The 15,094-nt window shown below is 35.0% G+C and overlaps 1 protein-coding gene across 1 annotated transcript; it reads right to left on the bottom strand.

Moving 5' to 3' along the window:
* Positions 1-3,929: 3,929 nt before the first annotated feature.
* Positions 3,930-13,275, bottom strand: LOC109062156 (CUB and zona pellucida-like domain-containing protein 1). The gene is made up of 13 exons (XM_042769680.1): positions 13,129-13,275; positions 12,182-12,375; positions 11,934-12,077; positions 8,665-8,803; positions 8,328-8,520; positions 8,110-8,251; positions 6,780-6,923; positions 6,647-6,702; positions 5,714-5,895; positions 5,220-5,620; positions 4,772-4,868; positions 4,417-4,606; positions 3,930-4,333 (listed from the first exon to the last, which is right to left on the bottom strand). Exons 1-13 carry the CDS (start codon positions 13,258-13,260, stop codon positions 4,188-4,190), a joined length of 2,160 nt encoding a protein of 719 aa, XP_042625614.1. The 5' UTR covers positions 13,261-13,275; the 3' UTR covers positions 3,930-4,187.
* Positions 13,276-15,094: the final 1,819 nt, after the last annotated feature.

Genomic DNA, 15,094 nt, shown 5'->3' with positions numbered 1-15,094 from the left:
TTATCTTAATGAGTGCTGTCTCTGTGCTGTGATGTGGTCAGAAACCAGATTAAAAATTGTCCAGGTATCCATTTAAGTTTAAGTATTTGTTCAGCTGATTAAAAACTACCTTTTCTATAATTTTGCCTATAAGAGGAAGATTTGATATTGGTCTATAATTGCTCAAAATGGTGTTATCAAGATTGCTCTTTTTCAGGAGGGGCTTAACAACTGCAGTTTTCAGGAAGTTTGGAAATGTCCCAGAAAGAAGTGAGGCGTTTACCACTTCTAAGAGATCTGCTTCTAAACAGTTAAGGGTAACACTTTATAATAACGTTGTAAGGTAAAAGCAGTTGAGAGGGTCACTTCATCACTAGATCCCACACAGAACACAAGTCTGTGTTGATGAGTGAAAGGATTCAACACAAGCCACTGGAATCACCTGACTAAGGCATTTATAAATGTTTATCCACTTCAAAACAAATGAATTACTCTTCTTAAAAATAGTGCTTTAGCATACTTGCATGTTTGTGATTTTGAACACAGACCAGCTAACAAATTCGCCAATAAATCATATACTGATCATTTACTAATGGTTTTATTCATCATTTGTTCATGATTAACAATTGTTTATTGAGATAATTATACAAAACAATTTTGACAGAAATATTCAATGATTTATAAGTGATAAATAATGTATCAACTATTAACTTATAAACCATCTACTAATGATCAGTTTGATTTATTTCATGATTTGAACTTTTTTTAAGATAACTTACAACACATTTGTAAATGGTTAGCGTACCATTCATTTATCATTTATGAACGTATAATCATGTTTTGTAAATGATTAGTTTATCATTAACCAATAACTTATAAGTCACTTATAACTGAATTAATAAAACATTACTAAAATGTTAACTTATCACTTATTAATCATTTATGAATGTATAGTCATGTTTTGTAAATGATTAGTTCATCATTAACTAATAATTTATAAATGACTTATAACAGAACGTTATTATAAAGTGTCACCAATTAATTAACTAATAATTTATAAATGACTTATAACAGAACGTTATTATAAAGTTTGGTCTGAGTAATCAGTCTACCAGAATTAAAAACTTTGTGATTTATACAGTATGTGTACTCACAATGGTGTGACAACACAGAGAACACTATGTTAAATGGACAAAGTACCGTTACTGAATTTTTGTTAATGACATTGAATACAATGTTTTATTAAAATGTGACATCAAGGACACCTTGAGTAGCAACCAACTCTTGTCTCTGTCATAATCATTATTTACCATAATAATTTACATTATATATATGTAGCTGGATGAATGGATGAAGGTTTCCTTCAAGTTCTGTCTTTTAGGTGTGAGAAGTAATTTAATTTCAGTTAAACTGTAATGTGTGATCAAATACAATTTGCAACTAGGCGGATGTACTGTTATGTCATCATCTGCAGTTAAAGGAGCCATGTGTAATGTCTGGCAAAAAAATCAAGTCATACTCCACATTCCATACCAGATGGGGGCAGTATGCCCAATAAAGTGAATTGGTATACTCTAGAGTAACAAACGAGAAACGGCATAGTCTCTATGCTCCGCCCCTACCTTCACAACAACCCTAGAGCCATAGCCGAAGCCTAAAGGACGTTTTGCCTCCAGAGGAAAGTTGGGTGATGTCAAGTGATTTTGAAACTTGACATCTTCAAACTACTCCCCTTCACCTTTACCAGTGAATATGTTCATATTCGTTTTGTTCATATTACATTTTGAGTTGTATATACACATTATTTGAATTAAATTAATTTGACAGACAGCATTCTGTCAACATCATTGGTCAACATCAGACAGCTGATGTTGACCAAGCTAGCGCCAACCAACGTAACCAGAGCTGCCAACTCTCAAGCATTCACCGTGAGACACACGCAATTGACTCTTTTCACACGCTTTCAAAAACTTGACCGCTCTGAATATAGTGAGTGAGTGCGCGCGTGGCCGGGGCGCTCTCCCTCTCTCTCTCTCTCTCGGGTTCATTATCATCGAAGACATTTCAAGCTTCTTAGGTAATGTTACATTTTAGCATCAGCTTCTTAGAGACGGGCTTTGGTAGATAACAGGTGAAAACCGGATCGGATCTGTGGGTAAGTTATAGCTAGCTAATTATCAAACGCAGCTACGGTTAGCCATCGCTAACATTAGCACGTTTATCGAACAGCCTTCGATACATTTCTATGTTATAACTTCCCGAAAAAAATACGCAAACATATAAAACAAACTTCTAGTGAAATACTAACAGCATCTTACTTACCAATCCAAAAGAAATGTTGCAAGTTCGGAGTCGAACCTCATTTCTTTCAAGTCCATCAGTTGTCTCCAGCGATGGAAAGCAGTGCCGATGTTTACTCTGGTTCGGCTCCTTTTCTTATCGGATTTGATTTGTGATTCCGAGCGCGGTTGTTTCCCTGTAGCGGGTGGTGGTGGTAGGTGTCTCTTGCCAAGGGCTTCAGCCATCCTTCCGCTCTCTTCCCTGAACTGAAATGAAGTAGTGGGCTGTACCTCCACACGATTGACATCAGGTTCCAGTACGCCCACAAGCCGTGCGAGTCTATTCGTGTATTGCAGGTTGGCTGGGGGTTATGTTGCCCGCATACCGCCTCCCATGGCCGAAACTGGTATTACGACACCTGTCGGGCCGTGGCTAGCAATGCTAATGCTAATTAAGGTTGATATCTCTGCAGAACTATAACTTGACATTTTTTTAATGACATCATCCCCCTTATTTCTTCTCATTCTTTTGATGCGTGTAGGTCATTTTTTGGATATTTTTACCTCAATTTTTACACATGGCACCTTTAAAGTTATTTCTTCTCATTCTTTTGATGCGTGTAGGTCATTTTTTGGTATTTCATATGTTACAAAAACAGCATTCTTCCACCTCAGAAACATTGCTAAGCTACAGAATATGTTATCCGTTTCTGATGCAGAAAAGCTAGTTCATGCAATCATTAGACTGGATTACTATAATGCAGTTAGTCTAAAATGCAGCTTATCAGGTAAAAAAAAAAAAAATGATCATATTACCCCAATTTTAGCATCTCTACACTTGTTACCTATTAAGTTCTGTTTTGATTTAAAAATATTGCTACTGACCTATAAGGCACTAAATGGTTTTGCGCCTGTATATTTAACTGATCTTCTTATGCCCTATAATCAGTTACGCTCTTTAAGGTAACCAAACTCTGGACTTTTAGTAGTACCTAGTCCACTAAAGGAGGGAGAGCATTTTCTCATCTGGCTCCCAAACTCTGGAATAGTCTTCCTAATCATGTCCGGGGATCAAAAACACACTCGCTCGGTTTAAACCTAGATTCAAGACACATCTCTTCAGCCAAGCATTCACATTACGAATTTCATACCCTTCAGATAAAAGTCACAAATATATTTTTTGCTTGAAACATTGCATGAACAGCAGCTACGCTAATTCTTTTCCATTCGTCTCTCTGTTCCTGCTCCGGGATGCCCATTTCAAGGTATCTAGAGATTACAACAGCTCCAGCATGGATCCAGCCTCATAGAAAGACTTTAGATGACCCAACACCTGTGAAGAGATAATGCTGACCCCTGCAAGGACCCCAGATGACGCCAACTTGAATCAACATGCACAACTGCCAAAACTTCTCTATATTGTAAATATTATGATCACACTAGTAATAATTGCTTTTAATGAGCTTCTGCCTTAAATTAATTAATGTTAGCTAACTGTATGATTCTATTCTTGTACTGTTCATTTGTGAAATGAACATTACTTGGACACATTCACTTCTGATAACAGATCACTCCAAATTGTAATGTAGGCACATGCATTTTCTGTAAAGATGCTTTGAAACAATGTGTACTGTGAAAAGTGCTAAATAAATAAATTTGAATTCAGTTGAATTAATAGCATATATTTCTCTGTCTTTATTCAGTACATTTAATATATTTCAATTTTCCTAATATATATTAGAATACATGTAAACACCACAAGCAGTTCCCAAAGAGACAATTAATCATGCAGATGAGACAGAACAAATGTTTTCGTTACAATATTACCAAACCAAAAAATAATTTTTGCAGAAACTGTAGAAATACATGTCAGCACAATATGTTAATTAGCTGTTTGCCATCATTTCACTGTAGTCTGAACCGATCCGATTAAATCTCATCTGATTTCAGAAGTTGGTAGTTGACCTTTGATCCCCTGGATTTGTAGACCATCATTCCACACACCATGGCAACTACTGCTACGACACATCCGGCCATGAAAACGAGGTTCAGGTTCAAGCTTGGGCTGATGGCATCTGTAAATGAATAAGGGATATTAGCTGTTAAAACGTTATCTTTTGATTAAACAATCCACATAATCGACCAAGTTAGGATGTACCAGTAAATGATGCGCTCCTCCTCAGCCGCAGTGGTCCCTGGGAGATGAAGTGGCTTCCAGTCTGGATGGCAGCTTCTCTTTTGTGAACATGTGAGGATGGTGCGACCTGTGTGCCATTGGTGCATCCCTGAGCGCAACGTGTGTTGGGATTGTTAGCTTCACATATGATAATGGAGCAGCTGATAAACACCTAGAGAGAGAAAGAGTGATGATTAAAAAACACATTCACTATTCCAGTAAAATAAGTCATGAACATCACATATTTTTGTATGTTTTTTTCCATCCTTACCTGGTCAATATGGTAAAAATAAGGCATGTACATCACCTATTTTTGTATGTTTTTGTCCATCCTTACCTGGTCATATTGTCCAATAAACTTGAAGGCCTCCATACTGAACTTGACATTGGGCTGGTGACTTGTGTAGATGTTAACAGTTTCATCAACCCCGCACTTACATACAGTGACAAATTGGATTGAATTAATTTGTTGGAAAATGACAGTGCAGGCAAAGCATTTCATTGGACACAGTACATTTACATTAGTGACTAATGTAATTGATAATATAGTGATTTCAAAACTTCATCAATTAAAAACTAAACCAATCATTTAAAAATGTTTTAAAAAATAACATTTAACTTCATCTTATTTTCTTTTTTCATTTACTTTAAATAACAATAAAACTTAATTAATTACTTAAAAAAAAAAATTAATAAAAACTACAACTGACTAAAATAAAACTAAATTGAAATGTCATTGTGTAAAACATATTGCTTTATTGATTTTAGTGATTTTTTATTCTTACCCATTTGTGATGATGGGATAGGAGATGGGATAACTGGGATTATCATAGGGTGTAGCTACACAGGACTCAAGGAAGACCTCAGTGTTTTGTATGACATTGACAGGGGCGATCTCCATGTAGATCGTTTCTCCAACATTGTAATCCAGTGGGTAGCTGCTGGGATCTCTTGTGTTTCTGAAGGTACCAGACTGATAAAACTCAAACTGATAGCTGAATGAGCCAAAGCCTCGCTCTGTGAAGTTGACGGCTGGCCTGTGAGCATCGAACCTCGTGGTGATGCTGCTCTTTTTCTGGTACTTGCACATTACTTCAATTTCGAATATATTTTTCCTGGTTATGATGTGGTTTGGATTATCATAGGTAACAATTGTGTTCTTGAAGGAAAGATGTTCATCAGTCTCCTACAGAAAAACAAATATTAAAGTAGTTTAGATGCAGTGAAAGTTTTTATTGTTACTTATCCAGTATTTATTAAAACCCATTGAACTCCTTACTTCAATCTGAGTACCACATCCGCTTAGAGAGAAAGTTGTAAACACATGCGTGCTGTTAGAAGAAACTGCACAGGAAGCATTGTTGTTCAGCCGCAAGTGATCTCCATGAATACCCGAAATAGTGGATCTTTCTATTGACACTGACATTGTGTCCTTAGTGCAGGTCACTTGTGCTCTTGGACCTTTAACAAATACAGAACGATTGTAAGAATGCAGATGTATAAAACATCCATTTGCTTCAAGAACACAGGATTATTCAAATATACAGGACTATTAAAGAATTAAACAACCCAGGCTCATTGGAAATACCTTACATGCTGACGTTTGCATGTATATACCTGTATATATACTAGTGGCAGTAAAACACCTATAACTTTTGTTACTATTCACACAAATAATGATTACAGGGGCAGATTATTGATGAATAAAGGCTTAACTGCATGTCGTTTCTTTGCACAATGCTAATAATAAGCACATAATTTGTAAACTAATACATTTTGATGTTTGTATCACCTAACCAGTTACTTATGTATGACTTTTCTGATATTGTAAACTTGCTCGGTAGCCCACCTGGTACAACATTGCATTTGTGTTTCAAAGCGCTCTGGTGCAAGTCCAGTGAAACATGAGTCACAACACTCATGAGTCACAACACTCATGAGTAAAAAAGTGCCAAAAGTCTTGTAGACGCAATCTCAAATAGCATGGTGGCTTTAGCAAATGTGTTTTAATCTCACATTTGCTTTTGTTAAAACTATATGTTAGGTTTATGGTCAGGTATGTTTTATTCATGACACTGTGCTGTTTAATAAACCCACATCTACAATGAAAAAAGTTTTGCAGAAATGTAGGCAGAGTCACATATTTACAATGATCCTGGGTTGGAAGTAAAATCTAATAGTAAGATGAATTTTAATGAACACTGTAAATTACCTGCAGCCTCCACCACAACAATTACACACCTCATCTCAGATTGATAGTTCCTAGACCTAAAATATTAAGAAGATGAATCAGCTTCATTTGATATGGCATGTTTTTATTGAATTATCTCACTGTGTAATCATACCCATTTTGGCCCTCTGCAATGAAGCAAATTGGAAAATGTTGTCCAAAATTATCTGACGTTGGTGTCCAATTGATCACATACTCCCCAGTAGTGGTGGTCTCCTTCGTGCTGTTCAGAGGTCCACTAAAGACCACATCAGTGATACTGAAAAAAAATAAGTAACCAAAAAAACATCAAACCAAATAATGGTTTAGAAATTGAACTAAAATTAATTAATTGTGGAGAGCTTTTGGCCTGGAAATTGTTGACCCAAACTTTGTTGTACAACTGTACGAACCTGTTTCTAGAGGGCTACAGTTTAGCAGAGTTTACCTCCAAACTTAGGCTACTACCACACGAAGCCAGAGCTTTCCCTATCCGATCTTTTTTTTCCCCTCATCTTAAGAAATATCTGCGTCCACACGAAACCGACAAAAAATTATGTGGTATACATGCCAGACAGGTATGTGGCACTGTAATTCTGTCACAGAGATACACTAAAAACGGAGAAGAAGACTTGGACTATTCACATAAACCTTGCGTGTGGTATACAAACGAATATGGAACAATACATTTATTAATCTGTGTTAATGTTAGTTAATAAAAAGACAATTGTTCAGTGTTTGTTAATGTTTTTGTTGCTGTTACGTGACGTGATGTAGCGGTGTCTGACTAGGGGCGAGACGTGGGTTGATGACGTCATCATTTCAGAAAAAATACGGATTCGCTGTCCACACAAAAATGCAAGGGCAGCATTTTAAGATTTATCCACTCTGGGACCGGTTTCAAAAAATATCGGTTTCACTCTCCCAAAACGGATCCATGTGGACAAAACGCTTATACGATACAAAATGTATGCATATAAAGCTAAACCTGTCTCCGTGTGGACGGGGCCTTAATTAAACTTCCAGGCAATTGTGTTGGAACTGGTAAAAGCTAAACTCTGCAGGACCTTGGCTCTCCAGAAGCAGGATTGAACATTCCTGATCTAGATTAATCCAGTTTGTGCTCTGAGGAAATTTACAGTATGTTGAAGAACTAGTTCAATCTAGTTGCTCTCAGAAGGAAGGAAGTGTCAACCGTTAAAGTTGAGGATGTAGGTTCAGCTCAGAAAGTAGTTTGAAGATCTAGTCTTGCCTAGTCCAGGGGTATCCAAACCTGTTCCTGGAGTATTTTGACTCCTACCTTAATTAAACACACTTGGAACTGGCAAATCAAGGTCTTCACTCTCACTAGAAATTTCTAGTGTGTTGGAGCTGGTTGGAGCTAAACTCTACAGGACGTTGGACATGGATTGGACACCCCTCGTCCAGAGAAAAGTGTTAACTGTTATCAGACATTTCCACCATACCTTGAGAAGGTTGCAGTAGCCTTTACTCTGATCTCTAGCTCTTGATTGACACGAGCCTGTAGATGTTCTCCCTGATGAGGTGTTGGGTGGATGAACCGAGGTAGATATTCACCCTCGATGCAAGATGGTGCAGGAGCCTCCACTAAAAACCAGAACATAATATAAAGGTTGTGGCTGAACAACACAATTAAAAAACTGATTTCAGCAGTGAACAGTACCTTCTACAGCAAACTGAAGAGGTATTTTGCTCAATGGAGAACTGGAGGATGAATTAACAAAGGGGGATCTGACCGTCGGGGCCATGGCAGTATAGTTTAGAGTTATGTTCCGGGTGGGATAGTCCTCCATGACCAGCTCAAATGCATAAGTACCAATTGAAGCGTTGACAGAGTTTGACAGAGTACAGGTGCTCTGGGAAGAAGAAAGAAATGAACAAATTAACTCATGATTAGCTACCAAGTCAGGAAACACTTCTTATTTTTTGTGTAATGGCCAGTTAACTGTATATTTCACTGCTGTCCATGGCAACATACATGGTTTTACATTATTCCTCACCTGGTCCAAAGTGAATCCTGGAGGTTGGCGGCACATTCCACACTCATTTGCAGACAAAGTTCCATATCTACACCTGACCGTGTCTTTATCTGGATCACAGGACAAAAGATTGTAGTTCCTGGCGCAGTTCTGAGGAACTCTAGAAACAATCCAAAAAGAGTCATCTTGAAATGTGTATAGGTAAAAAAGGCTCCAAGAATTACTTAGACAGTGAGATACATCCATGTGGACCGCAAACCCTTTCACATAATGAAATAAATAAATGTCAAATGCTATTTTATGAAATACAAAAAAAATTTAAAAAAAATTATATCAAGTACATCAAGGTCAGCTCAGTAGAGCCATTTGGGTTCTATGGTACCACGGGTTGCTATTACGGTTAACTGTTGCTACAGTCAGACATGTGGTCAGACAATTGGGCTATTTTAACACTTTAAAACATGTATTTTACCCCCCGGTGCAGACAGATGAAACCTTCAGTGAGTGAAAAACAATGGCATTTATCAAATTTAAAGCCATAAAAGTTCTTAAATAGTACAAGAAATTCTTAAATTATGATTTCATGAGTTCTTAAATGTGGGGTGACGGAAAGACAAGAATAGAAATATAGCTTAATGTGACGATTAAACTTCAAAAGGCTGTGATTTTATTGAATAAATATGAGCACCATGCACATTTCAAAGTTAGGTGCTGCGTTTTGTGTACAGCTGTTACCGGGGAAACCGCTATATTTCTGTCATTCCTATATCGTCACCTGCTGGCAGAGAATGAATTATCATTTTCAATTAGCTTGTCTGCTGTTTTTGTTCAGGCCATTGTGAAAATCAACCCATGTTTTACGCAGCAAACACGCAGAGTTGTATATGTGAACTGGTGGATCGACAAGAAGATAATGCATTATAAAAAAAATTATATTTAAGACCGCAACATATATTTTATAATAGGGCTCTCAGTTTAACATGTTAACTTAATTAATTAGTTACAAAAACATAACAACCTGTACATCGTCTTACATTTCATACAGTTGACTGTTGACAAATATGATGCAGGGCAACAACACCATAAATGCAGTTATGCCCTAAAATTCAAGATATTGGTGCAAAAAAAAAAAGCCCCTTTATGTGTTTTTGACTCATATTTATATCATACAATATTGATATCACAGGAGCAGGGAGAGTAGTAGGCTATTACACGAGTGCTGTTTTTGACCCGAATAGCAAACACAAGTTTAAATGCTATTTTATACAACAGTTCAGTAAGAAGTTGATATTGTGTTATATTTTAAACATAATATTATGTGTTTTTGCTCAATTTTGCAAAGAATATATTACCTTTAAGGCCACGGCAGAATTGTTGAGCGTCTCCGAGCATCACAGCAGTGTTTAGTTTCGGAATGAATCCGCATTTTGAACGAATCATGTGAATCAATGATTCAAAGACCCATTCATAAAGGTCCTGTCCAAAATGGAATACTTTATGTGCACTTGCGGTCTTACGGACTTACAATGGCCGCCGCGTGCGCATGTCCGTTAAGTCCACGAGACCGTAAAGGTGTCCCATATGTCATTTTAGCATTCAGAAGGCTGCTCGCGAGCGCAATGTTTGTGGCGTTTGCATGTCCGTTAAGTCCACGAGACCGTAAAGCGCACTGGTATGAGCTCTGCAGCAGGAAGACCGCAAGGGTTTAGGGTGCCATTTGGGACAGGGCCAAAGAGAGCCATTTACTTCATTACTGAATGAATCAGCCGTTTGAACGAATTGACTGAAGACATTTACCACCACCTCCTGGCAGATTTAGTTTCTTATTTAGAGTATCATTTAATTAATAATGATAATTATAATAATGATGATATAATAATAATAATAATAATAACAATAATAATAAAAACATTAAAGGGATAGTTAATTAATTCTGTCATCATTTAATCACTCTCACGTCATTTCAAACCTTTTTTTTGTGGAACATAAAGGAAGGTATTTTGAAGACTGTTGACTGTTGACTGTTGACATACCAATGACTTTTATTGTATGAACAATGATTAGTTGTTTATTTAATTATGTTTTTTTTTGTTCCATAGCTTATGTTAGGCCATTGTAGCCTAAATGTTTATGTGTAGTAAATGTTTTTTGTTGAATCAAATAAAAAAATTCTAAAGCTATAATTTGTAAGTCTACTTGATACTTTCTCATTTAACAAAAAAAAAAAAAAAAAAAAATTTAAATAACCTTTTGTGGGTATTTTCACAGTCAAATTTATTTTTGCGATTAACTGTGATTAATTTGATTAATTAATTGAAAAATCATGTAATTAATTTGATAAAGTTTTAATTGACTGACAACCCTAATTTATGTTATTTGATTAATATAATAATTGATTGATAATAGTTGTTTAGATTAATATAATAATTGATACCTTTGACTCCATTTTCTTTAAAACATTTCATTTGTACAGGTCTTAAAAAAGTCTTAAATATGAGATTAAATATCCCGCAGATGCTCTTGTCTGGCAAAAACCATCAGTTCATGTTTTTAGCGGATATATTTGTCCGGGCCTCATCTGGTGAGGAGGGTTCATTACTGGACCTCAAGCAATTTTAGTTGAAGACCCATGACTTAGACAATCAAGACACATTTTAAAAAGTATAAAAGCTAATGCGTCACATAACAAAATACCAATTCAAATGCTAGACCTTTTCTCAGAACCAACTTTTACACTTTTGTAAAATTTCTAGCTGGTCCTAGAGTGACCATAGTTTACTTGGTCATAATCAATAAAAATTGTAAGGTAAATGAAAATAGATTTATATATCTTGAATAAAAATAAGATAAATAAATAGCAAAGAAAGAATAACGAAAACTTTTTTGCTATAATAATACTAGTACTACTGCTGCTGCTGCTACTAATACTACTAATAACAATAATAATGAAAATGGAAACAAATGATAATTTATGAAAATATATAAAATATAATTATACAAATAAAACATTTTTGAAAGTATTACACTAACATCATTGTAATATGTTTAAAATTGAATGCTGAACATTCTAACAGTGTCGATTAAATTTGAGATCTGAATTTTCGATGTACATTTTCTTTAAATGGTCTTAAATTTCTTTAAAAAGTTTACTCCTAAAAGAATAAATTGGACATGAAATACATTTTTAAAAATCAAATGAATGGAGGTTGTACATTTCTTTAAGAAGCAGATGGAAAGAGAGAAGTTTTACTGGAGACAAAAATCTTTTGCTGAAGACAAATTGATTTTACCTTACAATGGGAAGTGTGGTGGCGACTGGAGATCTGTTGGGTTTGGAGGTGTCAGATCTCTCTCCGAGGTCAATATGTGTGAGAAGTCCCCAGTTTCCACCATATATGTCATATATGGTATAGATCCAGCAGCAACTACTTTGTCTGTTGACACATGGATTTTCATTTATAATAAACTAATTTTATATTCTACAGTGCTATTATATTATGGTGCATTAAATTAGTAGAATTCCTCTAATTGTGCTTACGTCAGCTGAAATGGGCTGTTGTTGGGGACGGTTCTTTTTATCACTGCCTCAGTTTGGCACCAGCTACCACCTTTGGAACTGCTGTCCACACGACCACCCACAAAAGAGGTTCTACTGCCACAATTTCCAGATCTGCATGCCCAGGAGTCACTTGTATAACAGCTATGATAGGCCTCCTTGAAGCGGAAATCCACCTGAAAAAATACAGATTTCATAATTACTGTCTTATGTATCCTAAGTATTAGTTCGCCAAAATTATCAAATGTAATACTATTTTAATCTTGAATTTTCATAATTTAAGATATAAGGTCTGGGTGCTGGACAAGGATAGATTACTGAATTTCCTATATATGAAATGCTTTTAAAAAGTAGTAAATAGAAATTCTTAAAGCATGATTAAAAAAAAAAAAAAAACTTTCCAAAAGTGTTTTAATGTAACATTTATAGAAAATTCATAAAACAAATATGTATACACACAAAACAATATAGGCTCACGCATATGGTCAAAAATGTGAATAATTATGATTTTATCAAGGCTAGATTTATTTGATCAAAAATACATTAAAAGTGTAATACTATAAAATATATAATATATTTTAAAATGCAATTTATTTGTGTGATCAAAACTGAATTTTCTGCATCACTACTCCTGTCTTTAGTATCACATGATCCTTCAAAAAATCATTCTAATATGCTTTTATTATGATATGATAGTATAACAGTTATTTTAAACTGTAGTAATATTTCACAATATTATTGTTTTTACTGTAGTTTAATCAAATAAATGCAGCTATGGTGAGCATAAGAGACACACACACACACACACACACACAAAAAAAAAACTTATTCCAAACTTTTGACAGGTAGGGTATGTACTGTATAGTTTTAGTTAATAAAAATCCTCATTAAAAGTACCTATAACTGGAGAAATATAATAAAGGTCTCACCCTATAGGAACCATCAGGGTTCTTTATCGGGTTGAAGGTCATCGATCCTCCATAGAAGTGTGAGGCTGAGGCTGCGGATGCCAGCAGCAGCAGAGCTGAGAGCAGAGCAGAGACAGACATGATGATGCTCATGAATGAGATCTGACCACTGATCGCAGCCCTTTTAAAGACCTGATGGAGGAAGTTATCTCAAAAAAAAAGAAAAAGAAAGAAAAAATCAATCACATTTACAATACAATCTTCCCATCAAGGAAAGATTAAAGTTTGCCCCCATCCACTCCTACCCTAAGAATGACTGGCATGCAAGTTTGCAGTTCTGTAGCATCTCTGTTCATCTAGAAAATCTGTTTGAGATCTCTGTTTGTGATCTTATACAGTGCTGTTATTTTAGTGTTATTTATATACTTTCATATTTATACTATTATAGTTTTCATTCCAAATTTTGAGCTTTTATATTTACAGTTTTATTTAGGATTTTTTTTTGTGTGTGTGTGTGCATTTTTATTAGCATTTGTTCTTTTTAAATGTCTGCATGTTTCTTTTTTTTCTTTTCAGTTTTAGTTTTACTTCCACTTTTAATTGTAGTGCTTCAATTTTACTTTATAAGGCAACATTTTTAATTTTAGTTTAGCTAAGTCTTTACTCTAATAGCAATGAACAAAAATGTTTTTCATGGTTTTAATTTAATATTTAAATATCTTTAATATCTTTAATAAAAACCATGCTAGTGCAAATATAAGCATTTAAATTTTGTTTGTTGTTTTCAATGAGGAAACGTTTTCTTTTTCAACCCTAAACCTATTTTTATTTTGAAAGTGCATTTTATTAATACAGCAAGTTTGAGTAAAGATACCTATTTCAGTAAATTAAATTATATTAAACTTAAATTATATTAAACTGACTTTAAAAAAATGTGTTAAATCTTGTATAATTAAACATTTAATTAAAATTGGTTAACATTAAAATAATGGAAAAACATGTTGCCATGACTTACTGATCATATAATTTTTTTAATATAACAGGGCTATATAATAATTTTGATTGTTCATGACGACGGTTTGAAGTGTAGACAATGTGCAGCACTTTATTACATAATATCACAGCTACTGAAGTCTTCCTATTGGTCAAATTCAAGCAGAAACCACTGCTGTGTCAGTGTCAGTCAAGTTTGACCTAGTAAGTTCTATCTTTTCAATCTTTTTAAGAAAAAAAAATGGTTCAAATGTGAAAGTATATTCTACAAATGTTGCGAATCCAGTCAAAACATTCAAAGGTCAACCTAAAAACATTTTTAACAGGGTCATTTGCTGGCAAACTTTAATTCTAGATTATACAGAAAGCAAAGAATATAGGAAACACAGTGTAAACTCTCTTGTCAGTTTTGGAGGTTTTTCATTGAAAATGCTTGTAGATCATCCAAGACATGTTTGTCCATTACAATTTATTGGTTTTGTTGATGCATTATATCACCAAATAAAGTCTTAAATGTAGTGGAGAGCCTATGGAAGAGTTTTACTTTGAAACGTTGCCAAATATCAGAGATTTCTGCTTCTTCTCCATTACAGATGCTTTATTTGTTTCCTCGTCTCCTTACTACTAATTTAGGTTCGGCAGGTTTGACAGAGGTGTTGAGGTATGTAATGAGGATGTAGACTTCTTTCGTGACAGTATACTATTACTCTTAAGTAGCCATTTACTGGATGCTTTCATCTAAACTTAGTAATCATTGTTACACTTGTGAGGATCAGATGACATCCGTTAATCTGGCACTTTTATCTACTGACTTGAACAAGGAGGGTGGAACACAAACACTGAAGATAAAACATGATAAAAATGATAACACAAATTTACCACAGACTTTAGAGCAATTGATTCAGATGTTAAGATAAATCCTTGCTTCAGAGTCAAGATCTGTAACCAATATCCGCTCAACCATTTTATATACTACTGTTGCTGAACGAGAAAA

Source organism: Cyprinus carpio, chromosome A14 (genome assembly GCF_018340385.1).
Source record: "Cyprinus carpio isolate SPL01 chromosome A14, ASM1834038v1, whole genome shotgun sequence".
Taxonomy (NCBI): Eukaryota; Metazoa; Chordata; class Actinopteri; order Cypriniformes; family Cyprinidae; genus Cyprinus; species Cyprinus carpio.
The sequence above is the reverse complement of the archived record's forward strand: the minus strand, read 5'-3'. Positions and strand labels throughout refer to the sequence as shown.